At 31.4% G+C, this 20128-nt stretch overlaps 1 protein-coding gene across 4 annotated transcripts in view; it reads left to right on the top strand.

The window, feature by feature from the left end:
• Positions 1-20128, top strand: part of LOC150104927 (uncharacterized) — a 359330-nt gene that overhangs the window by 230370 nt on the left and 108832 nt on the right. For all 4 annotated transcript variants that reach the window (XM_090395423.1, XM_090395422.1, XM_090395424.1 and 1 more), the window contains exon 2: positions 18080-18200. In XM_090395423.1, the coding sequence (XP_090251549.1) occupies positions 18080-18200 (121 nt within the window). The remainder of the gene's footprint in view (positions 1-18079; positions 18201-20128) is intronic.

Genomic DNA, 20128 nt, shown 5'->3' with positions numbered 1-20128 from the left:
GGGAGACTGTTCCATAGAATTGAGGTGGAAGGAATGAAAGATGACTGGGAGTAGCAGGTTCGGTATGTAGCTCGAGTTACTGTAGATCTGGAAGAAATGTGAAGCACAATGAATGCCGGTTCTGCTGACTAGTGGCCATGGAAATATCTGTAGGATATTATCTATAAGAGAAAGGGTCATTTATCAGCCGGACTGCTCTTTTCTGAACAGCATCAAGAAGTTTTAAGGAAGTCTTAAATTATATTAAATAAATTACGCCGTGTTTATTGCGAGTATTATTTGGTATATTCCTACTAAGCGATTACTGCTTATTTTATTGTAAAGACCTGAATTCAAATCCACGCTATGATGCAAAAAAACGCTGATAAGATTTTATCCATCTGAAGGTTCTCGTATGGATATTGTAGGTTTTTTCCCTTCCCACAATTCTAATTTTCCATCCGGCAAAATAGTCAAACCGACTAGAAAAACAAACGCAAATTGCAGACATATAATGCAACTCCTCATGTAATATAATAGACTTTAAGGAAATTTCACGGGACAACCATTTTTGTATTTATATTTAAGGAAATACCACGGGACAACCATTTTATATTTAAGGAAATACCACGGAGAATCATTTTTTTCATACGTACATGTGATATATTTAATTGTACTGTGAACTTTTGCGTGCCAGTGAATCAAAATATCAATTTGAACTAATTCATTATGTAAACAAATTATTATTTCCTTAAGATGGTGTATAAGAATTTTTTTAATAAAACAAAAAATATATGAAACTTAGATTTTATTTCTATGAAATTTAAAATCATTTTAGGATTGAATTTATTATTATTAAATACTCTTATGTTATCTTTTAATGATCCAAACGATTATCTATACATTAGTGCTACATTTGGAAACATTGGCATGACTACGTAAATAAAATACACTTCTCTGTGAAATACATCACAAACACCAAGATCTTCATCATAAAGAAAAGAAAGAACAAAATGAGAGTCTCTGAAACTCTGTTCTCTGCTTTTATATCGCGTACAAGTAGAGAAACTACTCCATAACTAACTGCATTCAACGAGTACTTCTGGATTGCAATCTTCAGATGAAAGGACCAACTCCACCACAAATTTCTTTGAAGAAAGTGCTTTTACGTCTCAATACGATGGGTTTCTTGTTACCATTTAAACCGTGTTGTTTTATGAGAGAAGTGCTAGGACGAACCTTGTCCTACCCACTAAGGTAATTATAGTCAGTGATCGATCGTAGAATGGCTCAAAAGACGTCTCAGATTTTACTGCTGGTCTTAAAATGTCTTGTCTGTACATTAAAGTCTGCATCGGTTGGGATCGCCTATTGCTCATCATTAAATATTTACTATTTTCTCAAGAAAATAAAAAGTCGTTATAAACGCACTTTAAGGAAGAAAAGTCCCATCAAAATGTTTATGCAGACCAGAAATGTAACAATTTTGTCTATGTTTGCAAAACTTCAACAAATAATTACCTACGTTATTACACTAAATAGATTCCCAGTGGGAAAAAACATAACGTGTAATAATGTACACCACCAAGACTTTTTTCTCAGCATAATTAGATTACAGTAATTATTATTTTAAATCAATAATTTAACATTTTGGTTTCGGTTCTGGAATTGTGTTTATTATGACTGTTGCGAGTCTTGACAAAGATTTTAAACCTATCAATTACGAAAGATGACATGTTCGCTAATAAATTAAATTACTGACTCGTCTGCTTTTATACACCATAAATACACTTTTTTAATTACCGTATAGCTTCTGCCCATATTCGAATTCTGTATAGGATGCGAGGAACCTTTATAAGAGCTTTCAACTAAATGATGAACTGGCCGATCCCATAAGATGATGTATGTTAGTTGTTTCCTGTTTGTTTTGTTTTTCTCCTGTAAAACAAACGAACCAGCCAAAAACTCACAGAAATAACACGCGTCATACTATTCCTCGTAACCTTAGATGTTTTGGGGTAATTTTAACAAGTTGCCATTTAGTCTCCGTAAATAAATGATGAACCCTAAGTACTTTTGAATCTCTCTCTCTCTATGTGTGTGTGTGTGGGGGGGTGGGTGGGTGTATTTGTCTGCCTCGGACCTCCATCATACATCCACAGACAGAACTCTGTTAAAACCTTACATCAAAGAAAAAGAGATTTGCTGGTCTTAAAGGAGTGGGGTGGAATCGCTACTTGAATCCTGAATTTGTATATTCGACAAGACTGCTTTATCAGCATTTTCTTCATATTTGAATCTGGTCCATAGTAGCGATTCCATGTTTCTTCACAGATTGCTATTTGGTTTACGACTTCATTGCAATTTCGAAAAATTCAATCACGAGTCCTATATGGAAATACTCCATGCTAAGGTAACGTGTATCAAAAATCATCAGAAAATGATTCCTCAAATGAATGGAGTGATATCTACTATTCTCCTTACAATTCCGATCTTCACAATTTCCATATCTTTGGTGCTCAGAAGAAGATTAAAAGACGGTATTTGTGTGTGTGTGTGTGTGTGTGTGGTGTGTGTGTGTGTGTGTGTGTGTGTGTGTGTGTGTGTGTGTGTGTGTGTGTGTGTGTGTGTGTGTGTGTGTGTGTGTGTGTGTGTGTGTGTGTGTGTGTGATGTATATATACATAAACAGACACACTTCGTTGATATTATGATTTTTATTCACACTTGATGAATAAGTTATAGAAATAAAGTGACTCCACTTGAAATATCACCCACAGAAAATAATAAATGTGCGAATAAACTTGCAAACACATGCTAAAGTAGAGTCAATGGTGCGTGATTGGTTTAATTGACATTTCCGAAAATAATTCATAATAATATGAATGTTCCAGGAATGAAATCATTCTTGCAGAATTTTTTTTTGGGGGGGTAGATGGGTGAAGCAAGAATGCTTTTCATATTCTCCGTTATCTGTAAGTGTAGAGGACAATGTAAGGATAGGGTGTTATTTAGCTATGATCATGGCAGGAGGGTAACAGCAATAGCCGAGCCTCAGTTAAAACTTCATTGGCTACAGCATTGCCATCCATTACCCTCCCTGGGTATCCATTTTAGTCGAATCGTACGACATGCATGGGCTGCAGTGGAGCTTATATGTAAGTAAAGCCGTCTCTAAAAATTAAGGGGAAAGTATCCCTGGAATATGACAAGGCCCCTCACGGGCCATGCCAGAGAACATCTCCCAGACTCAAAATGCTCTCCCAGGGTAACTCCCACGAGATCAAGCCGCCCCCCCCCCCATCACCGGGAGAAAAATTTCGGAAGAAATCTAAGAGAGCGAAACTCTCGAAGCTCATCCCATTTTAGTCGCCTCTTACGACATGCATGGATTACAGAAAATTCTTATTATCTGTTTATATATAAATGACCTATCTGTCTTTCTAGATGGAGTATAATTGAATTTTATTTTTTTAAAAATAAATTTCTTTTACTATTATTAAATTTTTATAATATAAATTATCTTATTATTTTAAGTATTATTATATATTTAAATATTAATAAAATTTAAAAATAACTTGTATATTTAAGATTTAGCTACATTATTATCTTGGATGTGACATACACAATCACCGTATAAAATTTTGCAATCGCTTTTGCTACGACATGCTGCTTTCCTTCGTCGGTTCTCAGTAGCCCTGAAATGCGTTGTCATGGAAACTAACCTCACGTATGGTGAGTCTAGCCGACAGACAGACATGATCCGCGTGGTCTACTTCTTTTTTCAGCTTTCTATTTCACATTCGTTCGAGAGCCGATCCTTGCTGCTACAGAGATCGCAGCGGGGTTCAGATGGAACTTTATGTTAACCATGGTCAGTGCTTGATAACAGCTGCGAAGTGTCTACATTTGTATATAGTATCCTGCTGAAAGAATATGTTAGGCTAGAAAGAAAAATTGAATTCTATTTTGTAACAACATTCATTGAAAATATCTATGAAGTTACCAAATAAATTTTCTTTTTTCGATAGTAATGCATTCGAATACCTTATATTAGTTTTATTTTTTAGTTTATTTATTTATTTTTCATAAAAATGTTGAAAATTATGTGAAAGATTTCTAACACCTAACACTTTTTTTTATAAGATAAGATATTATGAGAATAATAACACTGTAGCCCATGCATTTTGTACGAGGTGACTAAAATGGGCACCCAGGGAGGGTAATGGATGGCAATGCTGTAGCCAATAAAGTTTTCACTGAGGCTCGGCTATTGCTGTTACCCTCCTGCCATGATCAGAGTCTATCAGAGTCTATAGATCAATAACACCCCATCATTCTTGCTTCACCCATCTAGTCAAAAAAATAAAAAAAATCAAGGGAAGAAACTTTTGAGTTTCTTTGTAAACATGTAAAACATTTTCAAGTAAATACTAAGTCACTTAGGTTAAAACATCAATTCCAGAACTCGGACAAAATTCAATCCAGACTGATTTACTGGTTATAGGAATTTATTATTAGGACCAGTAAACAATCTACAAGGGTTTGCTGAAAAGTTTTGATAATCACCATGAAGGAATGGAGGTAGAACCATGTAACTTGCACATTATTCTACATATTCCCCACGATATGTTCTTCCTTGTGGTTATACCAGTTGATTTAATATCATTTTTCTTCTAGGTGTTTATCAGAACTTCTCAGTTCCCCCCCCCCCCATACAGTTAGCACAAATATACGCTTAAAAGAGATTTGAGAACCATTATCCCTCTTTTTGCTTACCACACAGTCAGTTACTCACTGCCTCATTAAATAACCATTTAACTTCAGTTCAATTTAATCTGATGGAAGTAATTTCGTTGACATCTTTTAATGCAGCAATTAATTTCCAAAAAGGTAAAGATGCTTGTTCTCACAATATCTGATAGCAAATGATGGAGAACATAATATTAGTATAAATGAAGTCGCAAAGCTTTGATTCTTTTTTTTTTCAACTATTATTCAAATTGCTTTTTAAATAGTAATAACCAATTCTGAAAAGCGTTAAATATTCTGAAAAGGTCAATAAATATCATGTAGTTGCATTGCCATTTCCTTCTCTCTGGTAGTCTATACCAGAGTAGTCTATACTATAATTCTATAGTATAGACTACCAGAGTAGTCTGGTAGTCTATACTATAATTCCCAGACATTGTAATGTCTGGAATTATAAAAGTGAAAGCAAATGATATTCAAATATAGCATATGATGAATATTATGAAAACATACATAGTTATTTATTTTAATTTATGTTAAAGGGATTATATATATCGTAATTATTGTATATATAAAATGTTTTATACATATATAATCATCAAAGCCTTAGTTCCCCGATGGTTCTTAATGTATGATAGGTTTATAACCTTTCGCGGAATACACACACAGAGAGAGAGAGAGAGAGAGAGAGAGAGAGAATATAATTCTAATAATAATAATAATAATAATAATAATAATAAGTAAAATAAAACAATATAAATGTAAATATTTCCTGTTTTATCGTATCTTTGAAAAAAGTCTTACTCATAGCAATATGCTTTTGCTTCTTGTAATGAGTGTTTATAAATTCTAAATATATACATAAAATAAATGCGTAATTTATGAGGCGAGGGCCTCTCAAAAACCCAAAAATATATGAACTTATTATGGTTACGTCACTTCTAAAAGTTTTATTCAGCCAAATTAATTAAACGTCGCTTTTTATGTTTGTTATGATTTCCTAATATTTGGAGAAATCCAAACGGGATTAGACACAATAAACAGGCATAATACACATGGACTGACAACAGCTGATACGGTCATCATTCATAAACAATAACCTCAACAGTTTCACCATTGAAGTTTTCCTTGTCTGTCGTTCAATAGGCATGAAAACAAACATTGGGGGAAATAATTCCGATATCAATTCTAAGGGAACAAGGGTGGTTCTTTTACTAGTCTTCGTTTAGTTGAGATTAGCTGGAAATCCGACTACCTCAAGAGACCACGTTCGTCCCAACAGCAGAAATTATTGCTAATTGTTTGGATGAGTGAGTACACTTTCGCCCATTTTCCCTAGACAGCTTAACCTTCAGAATCATCATCTTAAATTTCCTGGAAAGTATGCGTTAAGTTAGATTCTCAGCTTTGGAAAGATTGTTAAGTATTTAGAGAATGACGTAAAATGCTGACGTCTGTTTGTGTCATTTGACAGGATTTTCAATAAAGCTGATCTATTTGATTACCGAGAATTCATTTTTATCATTTAAATTGCAAAGCGCTTTTAGCAAATTGTTCGTTTTTCATAAGATAAATATTTAATCCTTTTCTCTTAAACGCTTTTTTTTTTTTGATTACCATGAATAACTTGTGTACAGTTTTCTATTTTTGGAAGACGCTTCGTGTCGAAGCATTTTAAACAGCATTCAGCCTACCTGTGTACTGAAACTTACGTTACCATGACTACTAAATTCGCTGTTGGTCGACACACACCATATACAGTACATGATGTAGTTGGTTTACTCTGTTGTCATAGCATTCGTTAGCGAGCCATTATATTCTAAGTGTTTTTTAGTCCCCCTCCCCATCGCGTTTTTTTTTTTTTTTGATAAAGTATTAGTGTAATTGATACTTAAATCTAGTGGCTGACAATGCAATAAAAAAAGAATGCGTAAATTGTATACTTCGTTCTATAAAGTGTTTCTAACCTCGAGTAACTCAGATTTTTTGTGAATTTCAGAAACGAATAAATACTTTTAAGGATGACGTCATTGATAACACTTTTATAAAATAGTTTCCTTTTTACGTAAAGACCTACAAAACCTATATATATATATATATATATATATATATATTTGAATTTAAAACTACGTATAAAACGACAGCCATCACGTGTTCCTGAGTTTAACTATTATTTCTATGTTAATATCATGTGAGTTCTACGGTCGATTTTGTTGAGTTATTGAATTAAAAATTCCGATTTCTTCGGGAAAGAAAAAAAATTACTTCTTCAAAGATCGAGTAACCCTGGAATCGGCAAAATAAATAAAATTCTCTGGTCTGTGCCCACAACTTGTTGGTGCGAGCACAGATCACTCTTGATTAATAATAATAATATCAATACCCGTCCTCCTGTACACATGACATCAACTCCAGTAAAATTACAAATGCCACACAAATTAATACAACACGATATCTCAGGCTTCACTCGATGCTGATCTAAATTGGAAGAGTCATAAAAGCTATCTACAAAACAATCTCCACACAACTGCTAGCAGACCATGCAGGTTAAAATATTTAACTCGTACCTAAAAACGCTAATATACATAGCGATATGTGAAAATATCTTAATGTGCTATAAAAAAAAATATGTGCTCTGTATAGACCATAAACTGAACAGATTACAATCACTGCAGTACAAAATGACAAAAACTGATTTTATAGAAGAAAAGATAAGATACCACACTTATATGGACCGCAATGAAAGAACATAAATCATTGGAGATAAAATATCTATGCCATACGCAGTTATGTTAGAACACTAGTTCAGTCTTAATTGTACAATAACTAGAACAGCATATCCGATAAGATGACCACAGTCAACACACTTCGGTTCTCTTTATATATCTGAAATTAGTCAACAAAATACTATTTGACATATATTTATCTAACAAATAATCTAACAAAACACAAAGATTAAAACGCAGTTCGCTTTAGTGTGTTGTAAAGTTTAGTTTTTAGACCGTACATATAATTTTCTTTACTCCAGGAAAATTCAATTTCTAATCCTGTAACTCAGGAAAAAGTCGACTGGAGAATTCACATTATTTCAGGTAATAATCCAAATGATGTGCTATGGAATAGCGAACTACTTACCAAGCTATTATCTTATGGTCCTTCTTTCATCCTCGCAATTGTGTCACTCGTTTCCACCGTGTCAAATGGTAGATGGTTTTCTGTCACTGGATTTTTCTCAACAACGTCAAAGTTCTCCATGGCTTTGTACGCTTACCCATGTTCTCTTATTTATCAATTACCTTATCTCAACTGACTACACGTTTTATTCATAGCTTGGCTAATGACAATACATTCCTTCCTTTTCTTCATTAAAAAAACTTTTTAGTTTTCAAGTGTTCCAAGCGTCAAGATCTCCCATACCCAATGTCGTTAACAATGATCTGTTTACCATTCTCCAGCAGGTTGAAGACAAGTAAACTTTGATGCTATTAAGACAAAGGTTTGTTCTTAATATTCAAATCTCTAGGCAAGATGAGATTTTCTTCTTCAACTGACTTACACCTGGAACTGTTGTTACCATAAACATCACTTTCGTAGTGCATTCGCCTCCAAAAAAAAAACTTGGACTCTCTGCTCGCGGTGCTAGTTCTCACTTACACAGTTCCGAACCTGTTTTAGAATATTGTTCTCACATTTAGGGATAGTGCAAAAGCTTCCCTAAAATGTTCTATACTATAGCAAAGAAGGAAGAAGAAGACAGTCTACTCAATAGAGGATTTTCTCCTCCATTTTCTTTGTTCGCTCATTTTCCTGAGCGATGCGATAATCCACTAAATTCCTTCATTTTCAATATGCATACACAGTTCAGCCCAAATGTCAATGCTCAGATAGCTGTGCTTACCCCATTTGGGAAATAAAAAAATATGATGAGATTTATTTATTTATTCTCTTAATAAACATCGATTAAGCTCTCGTGATATACAAAGTAAACAAAATATTACAAATCCAGCTAAAATATTTATTAATAAAAAAGCCAATTTTTTAAGTGGCTCCCACCCACAAAAGATTTCTGTAAACTTTTAATACATTTGTACATTTGGGTGGGCTAAATATTTTTCCTTTCTATTTTTTAATTAATTTTTGGTATTTTTATTTATTTTTATATAATCCAGAAATCTTACTGTGGAGACCAAACATGGAAGTTTTTCAAGCTACTTCAGGCCTCCACTAATCAGTGGTTTAACACCGTTGGATGAAATTCATCTCCCATCTAAAGACAATCATAAACACGGTGGAATTCAAACCAGCAACCTGTTAGCTGAAGAACGGATACATGTTAGTGTATTCGCTAACCACTCGACCAACCAGGCCGGCAAAGTTGTAATCATCGTAGAAAAATTTGTAGCAAGTGCTAAACCTTCTAAAATAAAATGTTAGAGCTTTACTTAAGATATTATTAGGTTATGGGAACTTTTTTTTTATAATTCCATGGGCTCGGACTATGTTAATCTTTAGTTGGTTATGATATTTCTCAGAGTGGTCAGCCCAATCTATATGACCGTTAATGATTATGAGTGTTACTGTTTTACATCGATTGCTATGATAACCGTATTTCTGTGTATCCATCACTGTTTAAAACACCACTCGACTTGGAAGCCTCCTCTTTGAGTGGTAGTCCAACGGATTTCTTCATCCTCTGAGACCTACCACTGCCTAATGTTTGCTGGTTCAAAATACTTTGTTGATTGTAGTAGTCCAAGCGAAATAAATAAATAAAATTCTGAGGGAGTTGGTTGCACTCTTTGAGTCCTAACTTTTTTTTTTTTTGGAAATTGATAGGTAGATGATTTAACCCTTCATCATGCTGTAGTTTAGTACATTTCTACAGCGTTAGACAAAAAGATGGTGCAAAGACTGACTGATTTTCCCCCCACAAAGACCGACTGATTCTGGACCCTGTTACAAAAGCCAAAAAAGCGTTTTCAATGACTAGAAGACATCTTTAATGTCTCGTCTGGAAATTACTAAAGGTTATGCATACGTGACATGTTATTATGTATATAAACAAAATTAAACTATGAATCATAACATTCAAAATACCAGGATACAAACATTAAATCTTATGATAATAAACACTGTGTGAAAGGAGAAAAACTTCCCTTCTTTTAGTAAGTGACTTGGATTTTCGATGCATTTCGTTGTACATATGTTTATTTCATCACTATTCAAAGAAGTGGTAGAAAGAACGAAAATGTGTTTTGACTAATTTCAAATTTATTTCTAAGATTAAACTAAACTCTCCAACGTATTCGTACTTTTGTTGTTGTTGTTGTTGTTGTCTAGATAGGTGAAGCAAGAATGCTTTTCATATTCCCCGTTATCTGTAGAAGAAAATGTATGGATGGGGTAATATAGATCTATAAGCTGTGATCATGGCAGGAGGGTAACAGCAATAGCTGAGCCTCAGTTAAAACTTCATTGGCTACATTTTAATCGCCTCGTACGACATGCAAGGGCTACAGTGGTACTATTGCCCATGCATGTCGTAGTTCCTTATCCTTATAAGGATTGGCTTAAAGGAGCGAAGCAAGAATGCTTTTCATCTTCCCGGTTATCTGTAGAGGACAGTGTAGGGATAAGGTGTTATTGAGCTATCAAAGCTCTGATCATGGCAGGAGGATAACAGCAATAGCCAAATCTCAGTTAGAACTTCATTGGCTACAGCATGATCGACCGTGAGATGCGGTGATTAATACCCTTAGAGGCATTAATCACCGCATCTCACGGTCGATCAGCAATCAATGTCGTAGTTCTTAAACTTAAAAGAACTGGGTGATGGACTGAGTCCTTGACTCTTTATCCCGTCATCCGAATGAAGAATATCTGTGTGGATGGGGTGTTATTGAGCTAAAGGCTCTAGTCATGGATTGGGTAACGGCAATAGCCAAGCCTCAGTTAAAACTTTATTATTGGCTACAGCATTGCCATTCGTTACCCTGGAAGTCCTAAAAATGACTCTTCTCCAACCGCAATGTCGTAGTTAAGGTCTATTATTATTATAAATATCTATATTATTGTAATAAAAATAAGGTGTGTTTCTAATTTTATATAAATCTGTATAATTTTTTTATATCTTAATAGTTGTTAATTTTGGTTTTTCATTTTCATAAATACAGGTAATTACAAATGTCTAATATTAGCTTATAGAAATGTGTAATTCAAAACAAGTTATACGTCTAGTATAACCAGTCTGTACATATTTTAGATGAAATACGAGTTTTCTCAAATTCTTATATTACACATCACGTAACGTTATATGATAGCACTTACTATAATAACTTTTTGGAGTGTCTTGTTTATTGAAGACTGGTTATGCCCTGTTTGAATCGAAAATAATGAGGAAAAAATGGACTTTGTGATATACACGTATTACATTTCTGATTTGTGACACATTTTTTACATCAAAGTTAAGACTTTACTGAAAGTACGGTGTCATATAGCTTGAAAATATGCTGAAACAATAAATCACGTCTATAAATTGAAGAGTAGAGTAGCGCTCTCCATAGAATTGACGCATTGTTTAAATTGCTGCTTGGTTTAATCGCTAGTAGTATAGATCAGGTGCTGCTTGCGTATCTCACAGTACCACGCTCTTGCTAACGCATCTACATACAATGCGGAAGTGTAGCCTGATCCTCTACCGGATGTTATCTGAACAACTGGTGGGGTTGTTGTCAGGAAAAACGACATCACGCGCCCGTATGCCAACGTCATCGAGTCGGCAGTACCTTGACTAGCCGCAAACGATTCAAGTAAGTCACCTGCACACGAGGCCAACAGTCACGCCATCTGCATGCTAATATGGGTAGTACCAACAGACTACATCGATATGCAACGGCTTCGGAGGGAAATATGGATGTAATTTCAGACATCGCGTTCATATTTCACACCCCTTTCCACGGGGAGAGAATTCTCTAGTTTGACATTATGCGAACGGCTGAGCTCGGATAGTAAATCCTTAGGAACACCTTCGAGACTTTAAGACACTATGAAAATGTTTGCTTAGCCAATCAGAGAATTTTTATTTATTATTATATTTTTAATTTTGATATTGCAACTGTAATAAATTACACGTCACGCTATTCTTGTTTATACGAAGTTGTAATATTGATCCCATAATACTAAGAACAGGGACGAACTATATACAACTCGACTATCACTACAATGTACGTTGGATGCAAATCGATAAAGAGCACAGTGACTTTAGCGCTATAAAAATGAAAAAATAAATAAATATAATAAGCCACTAGATGGCAGCACTAGTAATCCGCTATAAGGAGACTTCATTGATGTTTTTTTTGGAACAGAATAATTAGTTAATTTTTTCTTTGATTAAAACAAGTGACCGAAAATATAAGAAGGCATAATCAAATTCAGAATTATAAAAAAATAACTTCGCTTTTTAACTGTAGATTATTGTGAAGAAGTATTTTATCCCTATCATGTTTGAAATGCAATTGGCATATATTAGCATATAGGATTAATTCTTGAGGATATTAATTTATTTAAAAGAATAATATATCCATATACTTTTAATGAATGTTTTAATAAATGAATACTAATATAAATATCTGCATGAACCGTAAAACTTTTAAAGAAACCTCATTATTCATTTTAGCTGTGAGTAATTTACAATAGATTTACTTGTGATCATTTTTGTAAACAGTTCTCAGTTTTTCTAATGAAAATTGATTCTCTTTTCAGTCTTACAATGTAATAAAATATTTACTTATTTAAATATGTTTGTGCTATTTTATAAGAATTTTTACGCATAATATAAATAAAAAATTAAGTAAAGATAAAAATTAGCTTGTAAACAAATATAATTAAAAACTTTAAAAACAAAAATTCTTTAGTAAATTTTAAGTTTTTTAAAGAAAATATAAATTTTTATTGTTGTAAAATAAATAAAGTAGATATTGAAGACAAATAGAAGATATAGAAGACAAAATATATAGAAGATAGAAGACAAAAAATATATATATATATCTTCTAGATATATATATATATATATATATACATATATATGTATATATATATAGAAGATATAGATAGAATATATAGAAGACAAAGATAAAATATATATAGAAGACAAAATATATATAGATAGAATATAGAAATGTATATAGAAGATAAAATATAGATACAGATAGAATATAAAATGTATATAGAAGACAAAATATAGATATAGATAGAATATAAAAATGTATACAGAAGATAAAATATAGATATAGATATATAGAAGACAAAATATAGATATAGATAGAATATATAGAAGACAAAAAAATATATATATATAGATATTGAATATATATAGATTGAATATAGATTGAATATATAGAAGACAAAATATAGATATATATAAAAGACAAAATATAGATATAAATAGAATACATAGAAGGCAAACTATTGATATAGATAGAATATAAAATGTATAAATTCCCTTGAACTTTTATTAACCATATTAGTAAAAATGTGCTATATAAATAAAATAATTATGGATAGTTAATTATGTTTAATTTAATTTAAATATTTATTTCCTTAATTTAATAATTATAGATGATTATGAATATTTGTCTTAGGTAAAAATTTCTACTATGCATAAACCATGTGAAGTAATAAATGACTTTTCAATGGAATAATCAGCTAAATGTCATACTGTGCAGTTATTAGGATTTCATTACATATATTACGCAACAGGATCTTAATCAACAGAATCGCGTTTCTTTATCCCAATCCATTACTTTGATATGCTGTTCAGTATGTGATATTACAAACACCACAGAACTGAAGTTCACTATGATTCTAAAGTTACGAAAACCATTTTGGCTTCACTTCTCACTACCTAGGTAGTTTATTTTCATTATCCTTTATTTGACAGCCTGTATTTTTGTCAACAACAAATGTATTGGTTTATTGATGTCAACAGAAAGGTGGCTAATTGCTGATAACAAGGCCAGATTTTGTTCTTCAAAGATATTTCTGGTTGTTTGCGGGACACAGTTTGATATTGGTATTTTCAGTTCTATAAACATAATTGCTAGTTGTTTGCGTTGATAAAAGAAAGAGATTCATTGAAATATATCTGTTTACTTCTAATGATTTGAAAATATTTTTAAAAAATACTAATTAATAATTAATTAATTAATAATAATTACATAGTATTTTGATGCAGTATAAAATTTACCTTTCTTTTTGCCATTTAAGATAAATTTTGTTTTAAAGAAAATTCTAAAAAAAAGACTCAAACCGATGATAGATCATACTTGATGTCTCATTGCATAGGGTTCCTATAACACTTATGGTTGGATAGGATGCTATCGAATTTCTTAATGGCTTTAGTTTAGAATTGTGTTTAAGGGAAGTAAGAATGCTATTTGTTTTTTAATTTGAATCTTACTCATGAAAGGTTTTAAATCTATATCATATTTCAGTACCGAGAAATAGGCTAAGGATTAGATAATCTGTCCTATATAGACCCAACATGGAATTTCTCCAAGCTATTTCAGGCTTCCATTAAGCAAGATGGTGGTCGCACATCGGAAGATGAAAATTATCTGTTTCCTTTAAAAACATATAAGGGTTGTTCGCGTCCTAGGTGAATGTTTACGACTGCAGGTACATGTTTCTGACTACATGTTCTGTGCTATGTGCAATGCATAGGGAAAAAAAAGAATATTTTATGATGCTTTTAAAGAAAAAACATGATATACAAAGTGAAATCATGACTAGCGTTATTTCGCAGTTCCCTCTTTCCCTTTCTGTGGATTTAAATAATTTCGAAACTACCTATAATAAGCTATTGTTTTGTTGTCTAAAATGTAAATTTTAGACAACCTTAAATGATGAATCGTTATCTTAATATTTAATCCTATTATTTTCTTAAATACAATTCCCACAAGAATGAAATACAAAATATATTTTACTTTCACTTCTCATTTTTTAGTTCTTTGAATATATACATAGCAGTGAAGCATTATAAAACGATACAATATAATTTTTTAAATATTACTTTCACTTCTCATTTTAGTTCTTATCATGCGTAAGCAAAATTAAATAATATAAATAAATAAACGAAGCCATATCACATTTTTCACAAAATACAATGAACGTGCATAAAAACATAAATAAATAAATATAAATATATAAATAAACGAAACCATTTCGCATTTCGTTTCTTTCACAAAATGCAATGAATGTGCATAAGATCAATAAAGACATCATTATTACGGAACAGCAATCAGTAATGCTACATATTGCTAATTCCGGAGATTAGATATTTTAAGTTACATTAAATTTTTTTGGTGTATTTGAATATGTGTCTTAAATTGCAGTTTATTTTTGAAAAAAAAAACGGTAATAAAATCTAAAACTTAAAATAAAATATAAAATTACGTAATAATACATAAAAATAACATGCATTTTTATTATTAAAAACTAAGATATTAAGTTATATGCTACGCGAACAGAATATCAATACGAAATAACAGTTATTTACGGCGGCTTCTCCAAATTCAAATTAGATTTGAATATAATGAATTAAAAGCTTATAATAATTTTTAATACAGTTTATTATCTTTCAAAGAAATTACATGAGTGTAGGGTACATTTTGTTCATGTTATTGAAATTATTATGATTAGGAAAATATAATAATAATAATAATAATAATAATAATAATAATAATAATAATAATAATATCTATCAGTTTATTTATTTCTTACAAGTAATATTATACACCGATTTTAAAATGCGAAATATTGTATTTATGCAATTATATTTACATTGACATATATACATTGAATAACTATAATGATTATGCCATGAAGATGGTGGATTTTATAGATGTAGCCATAGCTAAAATTACCATAATTTTTTTTGTTATTTTTCTTGCTATAATGTTTTTGGTATTTAATATTTTACATCAAGATGTAGTCATAAAGCAATAAAGAAGTCTACACGTTTTAAAAACCATGGTTAATTTAATATGTAATCAATAAATTATTTTAATGGCTGCTTATCAATCAATGTAAACTTGTGAACAATCAATCCACATATTCAATGCTATTTTCAATATAGCATTCAGAATATCGAAAACTTAAGATTCTATAGACCAGTAGTTCTCAATTTCTAGGTAATCCACAGATATCTTAAAAGTGTCCCAAGGATTCTCCATAAGACACATCTGAACTTATATAAAAACAATAAAGAATTTTATTGCTTATTTTTCGTAAAATTCAATATATAATCACGTTTTGAAACCGAAACAAATATTACATATTGCTAATTCTCTATAATACAAAAAATGAAATGAGCAATATTAAAAATATCGAGCGCCATCTATTGAAAAGCAAATAAATGTCTGTTTACATGATTACAAAATGTAAATTACTAAAGGGAGTGGATGGGTGGTTGGAGTGATTTAAGTGGAAAAGAACCCAGCCTATGAATTAGCCAATGAATTAAGTTAAAAATCATACAATCGAAGGCGATCCAACTATCTAATAATAAATAATAGTGAATGAATGAATAATGGGTTTGTGGCACATTATAAATAACAAATAAGATTCTCAAGAACACTTTTTTGTTCAAATGGAAGGAGGAAAGCGTGCCAATAGAAATCTAAAAAAAAAAAAGAACTCTTAAATGGAAGAGGAGGAGGAAGTTAGGAAGCAGGGCACCTATTTCCTAAACCTCAACATATCTTTCATTCCTAACTATATGCATACGACTGCATATTTTCTAGAAACATATCTGCATGAAGAATCAAATTCATCTTTCACCTAAAAGCATTCACAATTATCTATGACATTGGGATTCGAACTCAGAGCCAGTTGGTTGATTAATTAACTGACCTGGTTGGTCAAGTGGAGAAGAGGGCTCCCTTACCAGTTATAATAATGTAAATATTGATATTTTAATTCCTAATTGAATGAACCAATTTGTAAATCAATATTAATTGGTTATGATATATGAGTTATAATGGTCTCTTATACTATACGTTTAAAATTATTGTCAACATTCTTTAATCCCATAAGGTAGTTTCTCAATCTTTTTCTGAATACATATTCTGAGGTTATAGATTTAATATCATTCGGAAGTTTGTTATAGCTGCTCGTCGCAATCTACTCGAAAGATTTATGAAAAATTTCTTTGTTAGCCTTAGGTACTTCCAGCGTGTTTCGACCGCAGCGCAATCCATAGTCTACATTATATACCAAGAAACTTTCAGTGTTTCTTTTTACCTATAACAGACAACCATAGAGATATAGTTTCTGAAATGGTAGAATATTATGAACGATATACAGATCATTGATTGAATGTGCAAAGTCGGTAGTAGTTATGGCTCTAATTATTCTGTTTTGTATTTTTATTAATGGAAGCAGACTGTTATAATAGTCTCCTCCCCAACAGGTAATGCTATATTGCAGTGAAGAATTTACCCAGGAATAGTATAAACATCTTAAGAATGCTGCATTTATAATTTTTTTAACATAATATATTCTGTTAATTAAGAATCTAAACTTATTTGTTAAGAAAGTGGCGTGGGAATTCCACTTCAAATTACTATCGATATGGAAGCCCAAATATTGACGGTTTTTTTTTTTTTTATTAAGCTACATTTACAATTTAGAGTTAGGTTAGGATAGGTTCCTTATGTTAGTTTGGGAATCGTACGAATGGTTTTAGTTTTCCCAAATAAAATAAAATTACCAAGTTATTATTTTAATTTCAACTCTAACTCCAACTCCATTTTGATCTCTTAGCTGTTTACGTTATATGAAAATTTTCATAATAATAAATTTTCATAATCTTGGTAATATATTACCAAGCTATTAGATTATTTTAAATTCAACTGAATTGTCCAACTCCAGTTTTGCCCTCTTAGCTGCTTACGTTATATGAAAATATGAAAAAAAAAAAAAAGAAAAAGAAGATATTTTTGTAATGAAAGACTACAGTTAAAAATAGCCAGAGCACAGTTACAGGCAATAAAAATTCATACCCACTGGTAATATTCCTCCGAAAGTGTTAAGGCAATAAAAATGGTACTATTTACTTCTCCAAAAATAGTTCTCAGTATACATTACAATTTCCGTACTTAGTTTAGAATAACCAAACTGGTTGAATTCACGCAATCCTTAATTCGGTTCAAAATACACTATTATCAAAAAAAAAAAAAAAGACCTGTCATCACCAAACGTAATAAGCAGTTATATGTTCCTAATGTTTATTTTTTACTTATATTTGTTGCACACAGTTTCTCAATCCACTCTTCACTGTTTCTTTTGTAGAGGAAGGAAGAGGTTGGTCATGAAGTCTGTTGCCATGGAAACAACAGATGACAGTGGCAGTCAACCAAGTGACGAACAGCCAGTGTCTTTAGAGATCAATATCCCAGAGCTTGTGCTGCAGGTATATATTTTTCTTTTTTTGTTACTTTGTATTTAAGTGTGAGTAGGGTATTTATTTCAATAGAAGTATACATTTTCCAAGTTAATGAACCATAAAAGAAGATATTATTCTTCTTAATTTTATAAGTTAAAAATAAATAAATCTTTTTTTTCAGAATTATAACGGAAGTTTGAGTTGGATGTGTTTATTGTGAGAAGTCCTTTTTAATTGTATTTTGATCCCTTTTTCATTGTCTTTTTTCCCATTTTTTAATCCTTCTGTATTTATGGAGATATAAATGAAGCAAGCAACATTACCCATGAAACATAATATCATAGAGACTTCCTAATTGCGTATTTCTCAGTTGGGAATATGCTAATTTGAGCATATTCCGAACTTGAGCTAATAAAATTCATTTAAAAGAGCAAAACTCATTTTTCCGTTATTATTTTATTATAAATTTCTTAAGAAGGTTTTGTTTGTTTTCATTGCACTCATAAAGAAACATTTATGCACTAATTTTTTTCATATATGAACTTATGTGGTTATTATAATTCAGATTGGTTAAAAATAACAAAAATACACTTATCATCTGCCAACAATTGAATAGCAGACGATAGCGAAATAGGAGAAATTTAATTACGAAACTTTGAATAGCAGACGATAGAGAAAGTAGAAATTTAACTTGCGAGACTGGAACAGTTTCGTAAGTTAAATTTCTCTTATTTCTCTACGTCTGCTATTCAGTTGTTGGCAGAATATAAGTATATTTTTTGTTGTTTCGTAAGTCAAATTTTTATCGGAATTTTTTTAACTGAATTTAAATTTTTAACTAAAATAAATTTTTAACAATTTTAATTAAAAAAAACAGTTTTTTTTCTATTACTGGCTATAAAAAAATTATCCAGCATTATCTGACGACTACTTTCAAGAAAATTCAAACTTATTGGCATTCATCCAAAAAACCAGTGAAGTAATTTTCGGACAGAGTCAAGAATAAGATAAAAAAAAGAATAAAAGCAAACCTACCAGATCAACTTTTCATTGATTTCAAAGAATGTTATCTGGTAGTGATAGAAGGCGGAAATCACTGGAATCTCAAGGACGTAGTAATAACCTTCCATGTTCCAACGAATGATGAAAAGTCTCTAAATTTAATAGTAATAATAAAAAACCGAATATTTGTTGAAAGAATGCTTTCGAATAATAAGGTAATGACAGTGATAGCGATATTCTTCTGCTTTTTCGTACAATGAAAATCCAGTCTTCATAGTTCAATTGGTTTTGACAGAGCCCTTTAGTTCGAAACACTTGGGTTCGAATCCCGTTTATGGCGCGAAAATCCTTTATTTAAGACATTTTCAATTAAAGATGAGTTAGCAGGTCTCATATGACAGTAGAGGTTTTTTTCTCCTGCAAACAACTGGGAATTTTCGTCTATAAAAACCGGGCTTGTTATATATATATAGGTTATTAAATATATATATATATATATATATATATATATCGGTTGTTAAAGGGCTTGTTATATATATATATTATGAAAAAATTGAATGACTAGAACCGAGATTTAAGTAAAAGGGTTTTAATATAAACACACTACTAATTTCGGCCTGTAACAGCCTTCTTCAGGTGACATTATAAAAGAAAAAACACTAAACATTGAGGGTTAAAAGACTATGAACAACATAGACAGTCTTTATACATAATTAGCATGAAAACGTTGTAGTTGTATTTGATGCTGGTCTTTCATTTGTTGCATTGTTGGGAGAGTGCGTGCTTGCTGCATCACGTGAACGCCAGTACATGATTACAGCTGAATGACTATCTGTGAGGTTGTAGCTTAAGTTGTTATTTAGATGAACAGGATTGAAGATGATTTCTCTAGATTCCACAATTTTTCTCTCTATTTCGTCACTGCAACGGAAGATGTTAGTAGATTTTTCCCA

This window comes from Typopeltis vanoorti, chromosome 7, assembly GCF_054136105.1.
Source record: "Typopeltis vanoorti isolate ZY-2024b chromosome 7, IOZ_Tvanoo_1.0, whole genome shotgun sequence".
NCBI lineage: Eukaryota > Metazoa > Arthropoda > Arachnida > Uropygi > Thelyphonidae > Typopeltis > Typopeltis vanoorti.
The sequence above is the reverse complement of the archived record's forward strand: the minus strand, read 5'-3'. Positions and strand labels throughout refer to the sequence as shown.